Source organism: Erythrolamprus reginae, chromosome 2, assembly GCF_031021105.1.
Source record: "Erythrolamprus reginae isolate rEryReg1 chromosome 2, rEryReg1.hap1, whole genome shotgun sequence".
Classification (NCBI taxonomy): Eukaryota; Metazoa; Chordata; class Lepidosauria; order Squamata; family Dipsadidae; genus Erythrolamprus; species Erythrolamprus reginae.
The window spans coordinates 100,000,658-100,018,109 of record NC_091951.1 but is presented as its reverse complement, the minus strand read 5'-3'; the positions used below and the strand labels follow the sequence as shown (position 1 = coordinate 100,018,109).

General features: G+C 40.9%; 1 protein-coding gene across 13 annotated transcripts in view; it reads right to left on the bottom strand.

The window, feature by feature from the left end:
- The window catches only part of UIMC1 (ubiquitin interaction motif containing 1), a 107,354-nt gene that overhangs the window by 56,719 nt on the left and 33,183 nt on the right, over window positions 1-17,452 (bottom strand). For 12 of the 13 annotated variants that reach the window (XM_070738937.1, XM_070738938.1, XM_070738939.1 and 9 more), the window contains one exon: window positions 9,736-9,826. The exons of the other annotated variant lie outside the window; for it this stretch is intronic. In XM_070738937.1, the coding sequence (XP_070595038.1) occupies window positions 9,736-9,826 (91 nt within the window). The remainder of the gene's footprint in view (window positions 1-9,735; window positions 9,827-17,452) is intronic. 13 annotated transcript variants of the gene reach the window in all.

Here is a 17,452-nt window from a genome sequence, read left to right as displayed (position 1 = left end):
AGGCTCTGGCAAATGTTGAAAGACTACCACGAGTATTTACCAGAAAAGAAAGGCTTAGATATCCTTGGCCCAAGCCAGTGTTTCAAGACAAAGTTTAAGTATGCTGAATGTCTTGGCTTCAATATAAACTGTGGATAATCATAGAGCCACAGAGCCTGGAAGCACTTCAGATGTATTTATTTATTTATTTATTTTATTTATTGGGTTTATATGCCGCCCCTCTCCGAAAACTCGGGGCGGCTAACAGCAATCATAAACAGTGTACAATAATAATCCAATACTAAAAGCGAATTAAAACCCCTTAATATAAAAACCAAACATACATACAAACAAACATACCATGCATACAATTGTAAAGGCCTAGGGGGAAAAGGAATCTTAATTCCCCCATGCCTGGCGGCAGAGGTGGGTTTTAAGTAGCTTACGAAAGGCAAGGAGGGTGGAGGCAATTCTAATCTCTGGGGGGAGTTGGTTCCAGAGGGCCGGGGCCGCCACAGAGAAGGCTCTTCCCCTGGGTCCCGCCAAGCGGCATTGTTTAGCTGATGGGACCCGGAGAAGACCCACTCTGTGGGACCTAACTGGTCGCTGGGATTCGTGCCGCAGAAGGCGGTCCCTGAGGTGAAGGGTAACAGGATCCTTCACCTGCAGGACAATCCAAAGCAATTTGAGCCTACCTGAATTGCTTCACTGGATTCCACTTGGAAGCAGATAACATCAACCTGCATAACATGAATTACTTTGCCAATTAAAATCTCATTTGTTTCACACACATTTGCTATTGAAACATGGTTAGTAAGATTATGCCTATGCTTAGAAGACCTCTTCATTTTACAGCAAAGAACATGGAACACTAAAAAAAACACCACAGCATAGCTTTGCACTCTCCCACATTCATAGATGTACTGAAAAAGAATACTTGTTTGTCCCCTATGAAACATAGAACACGCATAAGAATAAAATAATCAAACCAAGTGTCTGCTCTATGGAAGCCGTACTATGTATCTCTGACAGTCATACATTATTCAGATCACTTCTGAACACTGCTTGCAATTTGTATATGCTTGATGTTGATTACATTGGTCATAATTAATTATGATTAGAAATTCTAAGTATTTTGTTAGTTTCTTTGCGGTGTGGGTAAACAGATATCTTTAGAACGCAAGACACAAAAATAGAAGCTGAGCTTTGAAAAACAAACACTGTTGGCAGGTAAGAATGGGCCAACACTCAGCAAGTAGAAAATATTTTCCAAGCTTCTTTGCACAAGATAGATGTATGTATAAATGAAGCGTCAAGTCCAACATCTGACATGCTATTTGATAAAACCAGCATAGTTTCTCTGAATCAATGTTCGGCTTTCTGTATACTAAATCTACTGAGAAAAACCTTAAGCAGCATCAAATTCAGCCTCACATGAACAACAAATTAATTTCACCCAAAAACCCATGGAGAATGGGGTGGAGAGAGAAAAGGTTAACAGCATTTTTAAAGAAGTGAAATTATTCAAACAAGTTTAGCTTTTTAAAAAATTTCATATAGTAAGAATTATGTCTTCATAAAATATGTCTTATTACTGACAACTTGCTCCTCAATACTACCACACTCTAAATAATTGTTCTTTTACAATCAGTTTACCATAAAATTAATGCCAAGAAAGAGTTTTATTTATTCATTTGTCCAATACACAATACATATGGAAGAGAATAGACATGAAGTAAGATATATAAAGATAATATGTCAAAATAGAGGAGAAGATATAAGAAAGGAAGAAAATATATATGATATATGAGATAAAGGAAAGACAATTGGACAGGGGACGAAAGGCACACTAGTGCACTTATGCACGCCCCTTACTGACCTCTTAGGAACCTGGAGAGGTCAATCGTGGAGAGTCTAAGGGAGAAATGTTGGGGGTTAGGGGTTGACACTATTGAGTTCCTCCCAACTAAAAAAAAAAAAAAAAGCTATTTTTTGCCCCCTAGGAAACATCCCGCCCCCCATTTTGAAAATGTTCAAAAAAGTTAATGAGCATTAATGTTTTTGAATTTTATTATTGGAGAAGTCATCTGAAAATGTTATGGAAGAGCCAAGAAAGCAAACCAATAGCTAATTGAACAAATCAATTCAGGATTCTCCCTCAAGACACAAATGACCACACTCAAATTATTATACCTTGGACACTTTGTGCAAAACCCTAGTTCTCTGAAGAAGGCTTTAATGCTGAGAGATGAAACAAACAAAATGTTAAAAGGTTATGCTATTTATGCAGTTACCTACAAAGCACATCTAAATTATATTGAAGTAACCAAAATATCTTTGCAATCTCCAAGGCTTGTGACAACTTTTGAGCACCCCTAATGTTTGGAAATTGAAAGTTGAAAAATTTGACATGCCCCACTGGGAGGGACAGAAGGAAAGAGAGCCAACACCAACTCAGTTACAGTGGCAGAAGGTGCACCATGAAAGTCCTGAAAGGATAGGTTAGGTACAGATCTATGCAGTCACTAAGAGTCAAGGAAAACCTGATGGCTCATAGTCAATAGAACTATTAGCTGCAGTTCTTCAAGATCGTGCAGAACGCGGCCGCGAGAGCCATTGTGGGGCTCCCTAGATTCGCCTACGTTTCTGCAACACTCCGTGGCCTGCACTGGCTGCCGATCGGTTTCCAGTCACAATTCAAAGTGTTGGTAATGACCTTTAAAGCCCTACATGGCATTGGACCAGAATACATCCGGAACCGCCTTCTACTGCACGAATCCCAGCGGCCGATAAGGTCCCACAGAGTTGGCCTTCTCCGGGTCCCGTCGACCAAACAATGTCATTTGGCGGGCCCCAGGGGAAGAGCCTTCTCTGTGGTGGCCCCGGCCCTCTGGAATCAACTCCCCCCGGAGATTAGAACAGCCCCCACCCTCCTTGTCTTTCGCAAATTACTCAAGACCCACTTTTATCGCCAGGCATGGGGGAACTGAGACATCCTCACTCCAGGCTTTTATATTTTATGTTTGGTATGTATGTGTTGTATGGTTTTAAATTGTTGGGGTTTTAGATATGTTTTATTTTAATATTAGATTTGTCTCACTGTTATATTGTTTTTGTATTACTGTTGTGAGCCGCCCCGAGTCTTCGGAGAGGGGCGGCATACAAGTCTAATATAATAATAATAATAATAATAATAATAATAATAATAATAATAATAATAAAGTGTTCAAGATACTTCTGCATTTCGTTGCAATTCCTGATAAATAATACCTTCGGCCTTGAAGGATTGTTGGAAAAGAGTGGTTTCAAAAAGACAGTCCACATAACACTGCAGCCTGCTTTCTTGGAATTCAGGGTTCCATGACCCAAGGAGGGCAAACAACTCATCTAATTCCATGATAGCAGCCTGATCATGGTGGCTGGGGGATCTCTCCACGTGGTACAGGCTGCACATTTGGCCAGGATATTTCTGAAACATTTAACCACGCCAATGGACTTACATTGGTGTCTCGGGCTCATCAACTTGTAATGGAGGGCTACAACTGGTCCCATGATCGAAATGTAGTCCCTATTTTCAGCGCACCTAATTACTGTTACTGTTGTGGAAATCAGGCTGCTATCACTCATGAATTAGATGAGTGAAGACAGACCTTCCCGACTGTCTTCTTGAAACCACTCTTTTCCAACATGCCTTCAAGGCAGAAGGTATTATTTATCAGGAATTGCAACAAAGTGCAGAAGTATTTCGAACACTTGCAGAACATTTTAGGCTTTTGTGGTTGAGATTATGCTATTCATAATGTGATGTTGTGATGGGTTTTGCCTGATTTTATTGTGAACTGTCTAGAACTATATCAGGAAGCAGCATATAAATTATTGCAATTAAAATATACAAATACAGTAAATAAATACTTCTCCATACGTACAGCTAAACCAGACCTGCTATGCCTTGTAATTAATAATAAAATGTCAACTCAAGGAGGGAACTTGACCCACTGAGAGATAACCCTTTGCACCATCAATATGCACACATACTCACATTTATGCACACACACACACATAAGTAAGTGTGTAAAGTACACCCTCGCACTTGCTAATTGCTTGAGCAAGCTCAATCCAAATCCCCAATGAAAAGGCCAAGCAACCCCCATCCTCTGCATATCAGCCTTTTCTCTAAGAGACCAATTTGTCATCAAACTCAAGCAACCTTTTAAAACATAGACAGCATTTTTATTTCAAAGAAATGAACCTTAATTTGCCTAAAAATAAACACTAAAAGGCTAATTATAGTTCTAATAAATAAAAGAGCAGACATGTAAATGGATGTGCCTAATTAATTATTGCTAATTGACTGCTCTAATGTAGTGGATGAGACCTGCATCCAAAGCAGTGAAGAGGGTGGGAGATGGAAATACTTTTGCTTAGGCCAAGCACTGTCAGGGGTGGCTAAGGCCATCCTTTTTACAGAAATTTGGACTGAGGAGCTAGATGTAGAGGGCACAGAAAATGTCCTTCATGGACAGTGGACAGAATTGTTACCCAGGCAACAGTCAAAGAAGGGAAGCACAAGTTCATTCCAAAATGACTACAGTAATTTGAGTAAATATCTCAGACAGGCCCTTCCCAAATTTACATGAAGGCAGAGTGAGGGAGGAGGGAAGCACATTCAGACTTAAGAGATTCTGTCCCTGTTGCTATTCTTTGAACTTCTACAGCTATTTATAAAACTACTTTAGTGGTGAGCAGGACAGTGATAGAAACATAGAAGACTGACGGCAGAAAAAGACCTCATGGTCCATCTAGTCTGCCCTTATACTATTTCCTGTGTTTTATCTTAGGATGGATATATGTTTATCCCAGGCATGTTTAAAGATGTTCTAGAGCTGGCTTGCAGGAGCCAACTGTTAAGCTTTCAGAAATGTTACGAGCTGGTTGAGAGCAGAGTAGCAATTCCTAGTGCACCCGTGGCTTGGTCGCTGGTTGTGATGCATATACTACCATAACACTGCACATAAGCATTTGTTTCTTAGCTTGCTTCACCTTATGAGGTTGACATTCGTGAGCTCCAAACAAATTTATTTATTTTATTTATTTATTGGATTTGTATGCCGCCCCTCTCCGTAGACTCAGGGCGGCTAACAACAGTGATAAAAAACAGCATATAACAATCCAATACTAAAACAACTAAAAAACCCTTATTATAAAACCAAACATACCATGCATAAATTGTAAAGGCCTAGGGGGAAAGAATATCTCAATTCCCCCATGCCTGACGGCAAAGGTGAGTTTTAAGAAGCTTACGAAAGGCGAGGAGGGTGGGGGCAATTCTAATCTCTGGGGGGAGTTGGTTCCAGAGGGCCGGGGCCGCCACAGAGAAGGCTCTTCCCCTGGGTCCTGCCAAATGACATTGTTTAGTTGACAGGACCCGGAGAAGGCCCACTGTGTGGGACCTAACTGGTCGCTGGGATTCATGCAGCAGAAGGCGATCCCAGAGATAATCTGGTCCGGTGCCATGAAGGGCTTTATAGGTCATAACCAACACTTTGAATTGTGACCGGAAACTGATCGGCAAGCAATACAAGAGATCCAAAATTTCCAAGACTGTATGTGCTGAAAATTTCATATTCAACTGAAACGAACATGTCTCATAGATATGCTGCATGTGCCCTTCCATTTTCCAAATTCCTTTATTGTAAAGAAAATTTAGAGATTAACTTGGTATGAAAGAATTTCTTAAGGGACCTAAGAGCAGAGGTGGGCTGCACTTTCTTTAACAAAGGGTTCGCTGGTTGTGAGCGCATGCAAATGCGTGTTCACACACGCCCCTTTGGGAGGGAAAGAACGCTTCATACAGATTCCTAATCAGCTCAGCTCCGGTGAGAACAGCAGATGGGCCAGAAAGTAAGTTATAAATGGATAGCACAGAACAAGGGCAGGTGGGCAGGCCCAACCAGCGATCAGAGCTAAAGGTTTGCCCGAACCCTTGTGACCATGCAGCAGTCCACCACTGACCTGGAGAAGCCCTTACACACTGTGGAAGTTGAAGTAAGCATAAGCAAGGAAGTATGAATGAGCCCACCCTGATTTTGATAGCATAAGAGAGAGCAGGGAAAAACTTGGGAGAGACTCACAAGATTCTGTTATTATCCTTTGCTTTAATCAAAGGGCATTTCAGAGATCCTTGAGGTGTCTGGGCCTGGCCTACCTTACAGGGCTGAGATATCTAAGCTTTTCCCTACTTTAAATTCCTGAATATAGCCTTGCTTGCTATTAGAAAAATCTACGGAGAAGACTTCTCAAATACTGACTTGAATTTCTGCTTGGAGTACCATCCCTGCTTTCACAAATGCATCATAGAGTTTCAGTTCAGATACGTTGCAAACATTCATTGGGCTTATTCCATTCACTAAGAATTCTGAGCATCATGTATTTCAACATGTCCACATCAGGTTCAAATCATAAACGTATCGCCACATATCAACATAAACAAATCCTGGGGCACCAGTTATTGGACACGAAGATAAAATCCTGTTCCAGAGGGAACACATTAAAATAAGCCACTCGTGGGACCAGCTGAAACAGTCAGGTTCTTCTTGTGGTCCACCAGCGGCCGGGGAGCTGGCAGGAGAGTCAGACAGCGAGCAGGTTGGGGAGGCATATAGGCCAGGCCTGGAGTCTGGACAAGGTTCAGTGCCAGAGGCGGAGATCCAACCAGGGTCATCCGCGAGGTCTGTGCTAACTCCACAGCCTCCAGAGACTGACATGAGCGAGGCAAAGGAACAGGGGGAGCCAGAAGGCAAGAACAATTACAGAGGAGGACTACTCGGGAGTAAGGCTTGGAGATGATTGGCCCCTCCCATAGGCTATAAAAGTGGAGCAAATGGATGTGCCCGTTGCAGGAAGCAACTTTGTTCAATTCATGTCTCAGCATTTCAGTTCTAACTCCGTGTTTCTGTTTAGCCTTGTAAAGGTCTTTGCCAATTAAGTCTTCGGCGGGATGTCAAGAGAGATAAAGGTTGGTGATATCAGCCTCCTTCCAAAAGACTTCTGTCGGACTATTTAACATTGCTTTGGACTTATTACAGCTGGGAATGAACATAATTTGCAGCCGTTAAAATAAAAAGAGGTTTTGGGGACTATGTTTGTACTTTATTATTTATCAGGAAGCCTAGGTCAGAACAGTTCTAAAGGCCTTTCTAAAGCATACAATAGGATTCACTCAGTGGCTCAGCAATGGGGGCAGTCTGTTTCTGTGATCCCCTATAGATCAGCAGTCTTCTTCAACTTTCCTGGCACCCGGGACCGGTTTTGTGGAAAACAATTTTTATACAGACTTTGGGGGGGGGGGGTGTTCATGGGCAACCTAGATCCCATACATGCATAGATGAAGCACCACTCACTCACCTGATGCTTGCACAGCCTAATTCTTAACAGGCCACAGACCAATACCAGTCTGCAGCCCGAAGTTTGGAGATCCCTGCTATAGTGGACCCCTGAACAAAGAGACACGAAGGGAGTCTTTCTACCATTGTATTGAATGGGCAAATACTATTGGGTATAGGATAGGTGCTCCTGAATTCATGTTACGAATTGGAATAAAACCATGAAGAAGACGATGTGGAGACTATCGTATTTTTCGGAGTATAAGACACACCTTTTTCCTCCCTAAAAGAGGCTGATAATTTGGGTGCGTCTTATACTCTGAATGTAGCTTTTTTTTCAGCTCTAACTAGTTGCTAACGATCTTCCCAGCTTTTACCTTGCAGGCTCTTTCATTGTTGCTCTCTGCAAAGAATGTTTTCCATGCCCTAAGTCTTTGCAGGGGGTTTTTTTCATTGGTCTAACATGCTCCAAATGTTTCTTTCCAGCCCTAACCAGCTACTAACAATGTTCCCAGCTCTTACCGGCTTGCAAGCCCTTTCATTGTTACTCTCTGCGAAGAATGTTTTCCAAGACCTAAGTCTTTGCAGGGTTTTTTCCATTGCTCTATTTGCTCTTAATGTTTCTTTCCAGTTGCTAATGATGTTCCCAGCTCTTATTGGCTTGCAAACTCTTTCACTGTTACTTTCTCCAAATAAACTTTTTTTTAAAACCCTAATCAGGGATAAAATAATGTGTTGGCTAAGGACACTAGCCAGATGAATACATGGTAAGCAGATTCTTTTCTCTGTTTTCCTCCCCAAAAACATCTTATACTTCAGTGCGTCTTATACTCTGAAAAATATAGTAAATCGGAATTTGCTGTGTAAATGAATTTATTTTTTTGCTACATTTTTAATGGTCCATCAGAAAGAACCCTTTCAAAAACTAAACAACGACAACCCTGAGATCCTCCTGCTATCATGATTGTACTCCAAGCAGAAATTCAAATCTTGGATATATTCTTGTATCCCTTCCAATTTCATGAGTCTATAATTTGTTTGTCAAATAAATTACCTAAGAAGCTATATCAACAGGGTCTACCAAGTTTATAGGGCTAGATGGAGGTAAAATTGAATACCAAATGGCAACAGTCACCATTTCCCTATTGAACCAAGGAAACTCTATGGATATATTTGTGAAGTCATTAGGAATTGGTTTCAAATTTGTAACAGGGAACAGCTGGCCTTTTAAAGAACAAGCCAGCCTTATCTTCCCATAGTTGACTTGACCCCTGAGAATCAATAAAGGAAAGGAATGGGATTCTGGATGAAAGTAGATTCTTTTTTGTTTATAGAAAGAATTCTATAGAAATTTATAGAAAGCAGGTATCTTAAATGAGAGAATAATTTCAGGCCAAGTTGAAACTGGAATTCTTTCCCTACAGTTAGAATTGTATTAGGTTTGTGTTTTTTAAACTCTTTTTAACTGTGTGTTGTATCTATAGAATCTTATCGTCTTCTGGCCTCTATAACAACACTGATTTTTGTTTAAAATTGGTCAAGAATTAATAGTTTCCTCCTAGTACCCACATCAGCACAGCTCAGCTGAAGATACCAACAGTTTAGTTTGGTTTCCCATTCTGTTGTTAACCAGACCCAGAGCGGGGTGAACACTTCTCCTTCAATCCTCTCCTGGTTTCCAAAAGGCTGATTTATAAAGAAGAGTTGGTGACAGCAAGGGAACCTAGTTTTCCAATTGTTGTTTATTGATTGACACTGGTTACCTTAGAACCTGTAACTCCTTAATACAAACTCGAAAGAGCCTTTTGGATTAAATTGATTAATGAATAGATCTGGGTGTGCATGCTTCACCTAATGGCAAGCTACCAAACATAAAATATATGAGTGCAAGGCTGCTTTTAGATAGGACTTAGGCAACCTTCCTCAAATTGTTACATTCCAGATAAATTTCAACTCTTAAAAACCAGTTATCAATAAAGGCAAATGCTGGCTGGCAATTGTGAATCAAAATGTAATGTGTTGGAATGGCACCAAATCTTGCAATAGCTAGCTTAAATAATATATATGAAGGTGATAATGATCACTTTTCATTCTTACTCTGGGTTTCTATATAGAACAGCACCATATGTATAACCTTTATAATTCCTTTCATCTTTCTGATTTCAAATACATAAGATAGGGAGATCATCTTAGATATTGGGGAGTAGGAGCAACATTATTCCAGAACACAGCTGCAGCATCAGTTACACATGCATATAAGCCAAATCATTAAGCATCAACATAGATGTTTGACATATGGAAAAGCTGGAATTTTTTTTAAGCATGCACTTTTCATTCTCCCATATCCCCTTTCCCCCAGACATGTGACACCTACGTGCAATTTTTCTTTTCGCGGTGAACTTCACTCTATCCAGCTGCTGTTTTGTTCTTTTCTTCTGCAGATCGTGCTCCTCTTTGGACTCTAGCTGCAGAAGAAAAAATATGGTAAACATATAAACTACAGGAGACGCATCCTATTTGCTGCCCTTCCTTGCCCCCTGCCTAACCTTTGTCCAAATCTCCCAGGCCAGAGAAAGAGAACAAGAACAGAAGAAAAGAACTGGCATAAATGCAGAGTCAGTTGGTGAGAAATCTCAGACACAAAGAAAAAAACACTCTGTAGCTATTAAAAGAGCCGTATGATAAATATAATGAGCAATAAGAGATGCAGACAAACAAGCAAACACATGTCAGAGAAGACAATACACTTCACGTCAGTCACTGCCAAGCCAAACACCCGCTGTATGAGATTTTAATGAGAAGTTGTTTTGCTGGAAAATTCAAAATTGGATGGGAATATAAAAATTGTATTAGATCATGCAGCTAGCATACACAACAGTATAGCTGGATGTTTCCTTAATCCAGTAGGAAAGTCTCAACCGGCAAAGATGTTTCCTCCAAAAAAAAAAAAGGACTAAAAAAATATCAGGGGGAAAAGAATCCCAATTTGTGTTATGAAAAAAGCCACCCTGCTATGTATCAGAGTCTACTCTACTAAATCCATTTGGTTCCCTCTGAGCTGGAGAGGGGGTCAGATCCTTCAAAATGGCAATCATGCTACAACCTCTTGAAATTGTCAGTGAAGCATGTTTTAAAAGCCAACAGCATAATAAGCAATAGTCAGCGACAGTTCACTTCTACAGTGTGTAACAATGGAGGCACAATTGTGGACCATATCCATGCCAGGAACGACCAGAAGACAACGAACAAGGTAAGTGCAGCTATGCAGGACACTGTTTAATAATGGGAGAGACGAAAACTAAAAACTGGACCGAAGATAAGAAACATGGGGAGATTTCTAAAATGAAATCAAATGTTCCTCTTCAAGAATGTCCCTGCATAGAATGGAATGCAATACTTTATTTGGCAAAGTGTGATTGGACACACAAGGAATTTGTCTCTGGTGCAGAAGCTCTCAATGTACATACAAGCAACGAAGTAATATAATCATCAGATAGCAATAGGAGAAGGTAGTAGAAAAATAAGAAGGATAATAGCATAGAATGAACTGCAACCAATAAAATAACTGAGACTGCTTTAAGAAAATTTACGCAAGTGAAGCAACACACCTTAGTCTGCTACTCACCTTGAAAAGAAATATCAGTAGAGAAAGCAAAGTTGTTTAATATTGATTTCATTTTTAAAAATCCATTAAAATAGCTATGAATATTGACAGAGACTAAAATGTGAAAAGCAACTACTTGGTCCTTCTAAATGCAGCATTCATTATATATGAGAAGGCTAACCAAGGAATCAAAATGAAAATAGATATTGCAGCAAGGATTTGGAAAAAACTGAAGTGAAATATTAGAAGATACCTTTACCAACTGATTTAATGCTTTTTTTCTAGTCAATCAGCATCCTCAATACACAGCAAAAATATACTCTGTTTGCAAAGCCTGGGATACATATGCTAGGGATAGGATTATTTTGGTTTGCAAATCCCATAATCTTATCATTGGAGAGGTTAATTGAGGTGATGGAAGACTAAGTTCAAAACAGCTGGAAGATTCGATTGCCCTTCACTACCAAAGCCTCAGCTTCAAATAAAAGCAACACCAAGAGAGCTACAAATAGTGTGCCCCACTTCTTCATTCGGGAATTGGAGGCCCTATTACTGTACACGGGATTGCCTTCAAGATATCAGACTATTGATCCAATCCCAAATCATGTTAGTTAAACAAGCATGAACCAGAATAAATATTCAAAAGTGGTTAAAAAGAATTGCACTCCTAGGATAACAATAAATTGATAAAAATGAGAAAAGGGAGAGCAATTGGATCTCCATTGCAGTCAATCCTGTGCTTTAGCTTAATTTTCTGTGGCGGTCCCGACCCTCTGGAACCAGCTCCCCCTGGAGATTAGAACTGCCCCCACCCTCCTTGCCTTCCATAAACTCCTTAAAACCCACCTTTGCCGCCAGGCATGGGGGAATTGAGATATCTCCCCCGGGCCTATACAATTTAGGTATGGCATGTTTGTATGTATGTTTGATTAATAATGGGGATTTTTAAATGTTTTTTAAATTATTAGATTTGTTAAATTGTTCTATTGCTGTTGTGAGCCGCCCCGAGTCTACTGAGAGGGGCGGCATACAAATCTAATAAATAAATAAACAAACAAACAAACAAACAAATAAATTTTTGAAAATGTCAGTGAAGAATTACTAGTGAAGGTAGCCATATGTATTAAAATATAATAAAAGGGTCTTACAGTATCTGAAACAAGAGAAAACAAACTTTCAGAAACTAGTCTGCTTTGATTCTAGCTCATAAGACTATATTCAATTCAATTCAATTTATTAGATTTGTATGCCGCCCCTCTCCGAAGACTCGGGGCGGCTCACAACAATAATAAAAACAATATTCCAGAAAAAACAAATCTAATATTAAAAAGCACATAAAACCCTATCATATTTAAAAAAGCAAACAACATATACATACCCAAACATAAATATAAAAAAGCCTGGGGGAAAGGTATCTCAACTCCCCCATGCCTGGCGGTATAGATGTGTCTTGAGTAATTTACGAAAGACAAGGAGTGTGGGGGCAGTTCTAATCTTTGGGGGGAGTTGATTCCAGAGGGCCGGGCTGCCACAGAGAAGGCTCTTCCCCTGGGGCCCGACAAACGACATTGTTTGTTCAACGGGACCTGGAGAAGGCCAACTCTGTAGGACCTTATCGGTCGCTGGGATTTGTGGGGAGGCGATTCCAGAGGTATTCTGGTCCAATGCCATGCAGGACTTTAAAGGTCATAACCAACACTTTGAATTGTGACCGGAAACTGATCGGCAGCCAATGCAGGCCACGGAGTGTTGCAGAAACCTGGGCGAATCTAGAAAGCCCCACGATGGCTCTCGCGGCCATGTACTGCACGATCTGAAGTTTCCGAACACTTTTCAGAGATAGCCCCATGTAGAGAGCGTTGCAGTAATCGAAGCTCGAGGTGATGAGGGCATGAGTGACTGTGAGCAGTGACTCCCTGTCCAAATAGGGCTGCAACTGGTGCATCAGGCAGACCTGGGCAAACACCCTCCTCGCCACAGCCGAAAGATGATGTTCCAATGTCAGCTGTGGATCGAGGAGGACGTCCAAATCGCGAACCTTCTCTGAGGAGGTCAGTAGCTTCCCCCCCCCCCAGGGTGATGGACGGACAGATGGGATTGTCCTTGGGAGGAAAGACCCACAGCCACTGGGTTGAATTTGAGTTTGTTGACACCCATCCAGGCCCCAACAGCCTCCAGACACTGGCACACTGCTTCGTTGACTGGACACTATTAATTAATTTGCTGCCATTTTTTCTATTGTTAATGAAAAAGCTGACATGGCATGTATCAGATTTGTGGGTGATATTAGGCTGGGTTGGATTTCTAACACACAATGTAATTCTTTCTAAATGAACTGAACGCAATTGGGTTGGACATCTGTCCATCAGATACCAGACTACTGATCCAATCCCAAATCATGTTCCTTAAATAAGCAAGCATGAATTATCTGAACCAGATTAAGTATAATGAGAAAGCATAGAAAATGTACTATTAAAATAAAATAAAGCCGAACCAAGAACTTGTTTCATTACTGTGAAAATCTATTGTTTAATTACAGTTCTTCTTAAGCCCCAAAGTAATTTATAATTGTTCACTTTGAAAACATGGAAGCAGTAGGGAGAGTACCCCTACTAACACCAGCAGCTTAGAAAGATATCAAGGCCTATATGAATTCAAAGAAAAAAGATGGACAGAGGCATATTTTGAATCCTTGTATCAGTTGAGAACTAGTTTGGTACAGAGGCATCAGACTAGAAATCAGGAGACTGTAAGTTTTAGACCCACCTTAGGCACAAAGCCTGTGGGTGACCTTGGGCAAATCATTCTGTGCAGCAGCGGCCAAAAAAGCCAACACCATCCTAAGCTGCATCAACAGGGGGATACACTCCAAGACCAGGGAAGTATTAATACCACTATGCCCTGGTCAGACCACATCTGGAGTACTGCATCCAGTTCTGGTCACCACACTTCAAAAGAGACATTGAAACTCTGGAGAAGGTGCAGAAAAGAGCAACCGAAATGATTAGGGGACTTGAAACCAAGACTTACGAAGAGAGATTGCGGGAACTGGGCATGGACAGCCTAGAGAAAAGGAGGGCCAGAGGGGACATGATAGCTGTATACAGGTATATGAGGGGTCGCCACAGAGAGGAGGGGGTCACTCTATTCTCTAGAGCACCAGAGGGCCGAACGAGGAACAACGGCTGGAAGCTGACCAAGGAGAGATTCAACCTAGAAGTAAGGAAGAACTTCCTGACGGTCAGAGCGATCAACCAGTGGAACAACCTGCCTGCGGAGGTGGTGAACTCCACAACTCTGGACATTTTTAAGAGGAGATTGGACTGCCACTTGGCTGGGGTGCTTTAGGATTCCTGCTCAGGCAGGGGGTTGAACTTGATGACCTGCATGGTCCCTTTCAACTCTAACAATAAATAAAATAAAATAAAATCCCCACGGACAATTGGGGGGCCACTGTGGAACACAGACTGCTGGACTGGATGGGCTTTGGCCCAATTCAGCAGGGCTCTTCTTAGATTCTTTCTCCAACCTAGGAAGAAGGCAAAGGCAAACCACTTCTGAAAACCTTGCCAAGAAGACTGTAGGGACCAATCTAGGTAGTTGCCAGGAATCAATTATTGCCCTTGGTTAATGTTGTCTTCCAGATCTAATCCTCTGTTTTGGAGCTCTAACTATAAAGGGGGTGGGGGCTAAATGATCCATGTGATTCTTTCTAGGTGCATGATTCTACATTCTAGCAAATAAATTATTCACTAATTTTAGTATGAGCTTTTATGGGATTTGAGAGAATTTCCACACTGACTTGCTACAACTGCAAAGGATCCAGCAGAGATCTTTGAAAAAGAGGCGAGGCCTATTAATTTTGGTTCCATAATTGTTGCAGGGAAATCATTCCCCTGGTACACAGAGCACTGCTCCCAGTTGGCTTTAGCACAATGAACACACGTGGAATTTAACAGGGGTAACAGAGTGAACAAAGTTCCATTTCCAACTTTCCTTCTTGCTCCTATTTGCAGTTCTATCATGTAAATGTTGATCTTCCCCACCTCTGCAAGTATTATTATTTTTAGAAACCAAATCTAATCCTGCAATTTTCTGTTCATGTTTTTGAATTGCTCCTGGGACCCCTAGCCTCTTTTGTGATGTGCTTGCAACTTCACACAATTCACCATCATTTGTTGATTTCATTAGTATGCAAATGATGATCAATAATGAAGATGTTAAACAAAAGCAATTCTAACCCTTGCGCCTTCTCCTCATTATTCCCCTGTTTTCTGTTACTCTTTCTGAGATCCAGATGGAAGGAAAATTAAGCGGTTACAGTGGGCTGGGGCTTTATATAAAGCATGGAGAAAGTTCCTTTTTCTACCTTCATTATCATGAGCTTGGAGATACATCTCCAGATTCATTTGATGCCCAGAGAAAATAATTCTGTGTATTATCTTTCCTAAAGAAAAGCAACGGAAGGCAACCAAAACACTGAGCAAATTCATATCAAACTGTCAGGGGGAAGGAAGGACATTCAGAAAAATAATGGACTGAAGACCTGCAACCCAAGTGACCCAGTTTAGCTAACCAGGTTAGGTTGGTTTTTAAAGAAAAAAAAAGAATGTTCCAAGATTCTCCATTAAGAGCACTTATTCTCATCCTGAACAAAGCACTATGCAGAGTTCCTGGTGTATCGTTAAGAGTAAGGTGATGGGAATAAAAAGTGACAGCATGATGCTTCAGCTCAACCCCCTACTAATACTTGGAATGTGGTATCCTCCAAACAGTTCATGTTCATCACAACAAAAATATCATCTACTTTGAGTAACTGATTCATACAAACCCGTGAATATATTAACTACATCTATACAAATAGATTAACTTGAAATCTATTTGTTGTGCTTTTTTTGTTTTTTGGTGAACTGCTCTTCAGCAGTGAAGACGAGAAGGCAGCAGATTTAGAAAGACATGTAACGTACTGTAACCAAGACTTTACCATTGTCTAAAACAGTGGCTCTCAAACTTCCTAAGGCTGCAACCCTTTAATATAGTTTCTCATGTTGTGGTGACCTATAAAGCCCTTCATGGCATCGGACCAGAATATCTCCGGGACCGCCTTCTGCCGCACGAATCCCAGCGACCGATTAGGTCCCACAGAGTTGGCCTTCTCCGGGTCCCGTCGACTAAACAATGTCGTCTGGCAGGTCCCAGGGAAAGAGCCTTCTCTGTAGTAGCCCCGACCCTCTGGAACCAGCTCCCCCCGGAGATTAGAACTGCCCCCACCCTCCTTGCCTTCTGTAAACTCCTTAAAACTCACCTCTGCCGTTAGGCAGAGGGAAAATTGAGGCACACACACCCCGGGCCTGTACAATTTATGTATGGTATGTTTGTGTGTATGTCTGCTTTAATAATGGGTTTTTAAAAATATTTTTTAAATTTATTAGATTTGTTATGAATTGTTTTATTGTATGCTGTGAGCCGCCCCGAGTCTACGGAGAGGGGCAGCATACAAATCTAATAAATAAATAAACCATAAAATAATAAAATTATTAGGAAACTCAGGGGTGGGTTCTAACTTTCCTTGCTAGTGGTTTGCTTCCTCCTGCACGTGCATGCATGCACAGTGCCAATTTTTTTTAAATTGCAAAAAACAAGCCAAAAACAAGATGGTGATGCATGCGCAGTGCCAGAAATTCAGCTTTTGCACATGCTCAAAAGTTCCCATGGTACAGATATTATTTTTTTTTGGCAGTAGTCCATTTGCATGTAGGTGGACCCACCTGGAGACAAATAAGAGAAGCAGTGTCTCAGTTCCTCAGACCATCAGAAATATGTGTTTTCCGATGGTCTTAGGCAACCCCTGTGAAAGGATCGTTTGACCCCCAAAGGGGTTGCGACCCACAGGTTGAGAACCGCTGATCTAAACAGATTTTGAGGTCTAGAAAACATTTTTCTTTCTCCTACACTACTGTTTCTCACCCTAACTTAAATATTTCCCCAATCGTTTGCCTAATATTTTTGCCATTCCAGACAAATGCAGGATTCTGTATCACAAGAGAAATTTAAAAATATTTAACTACTTTAGCGTCCTATATTTATTTGATTATGTTTCCATACAGTAACTTTATAATTGAACACTTTCAAAAATCAGACTGTTGTAGAAAATGTCTTGCAGCAATCCAAAACTTTTTGAGACTTTGGATTATTGAAAATGAGAGAAGATCTAGAAATGCACACTTTTCCCTTAGCATAATCCTTCTGTTGGTATACAGTACATGAGCTTTTCTCAAACTGATGCTTTCTAAATATGTTGTACTAAAGCCTCTCAGAATTTCCAGCACTGGCCATCCTACCCAATATGCTGTGAGTATGGGATTGATGTAGATCCAACTAACAGCACAAAAGCTGCTTGCTCTCCATAATCAAATGGATTTTGTCTGCATCTACAAAAATAGATGCTACTGGTTTCTATTTTGTCCTTACAAGGAAAGGTGGGCAC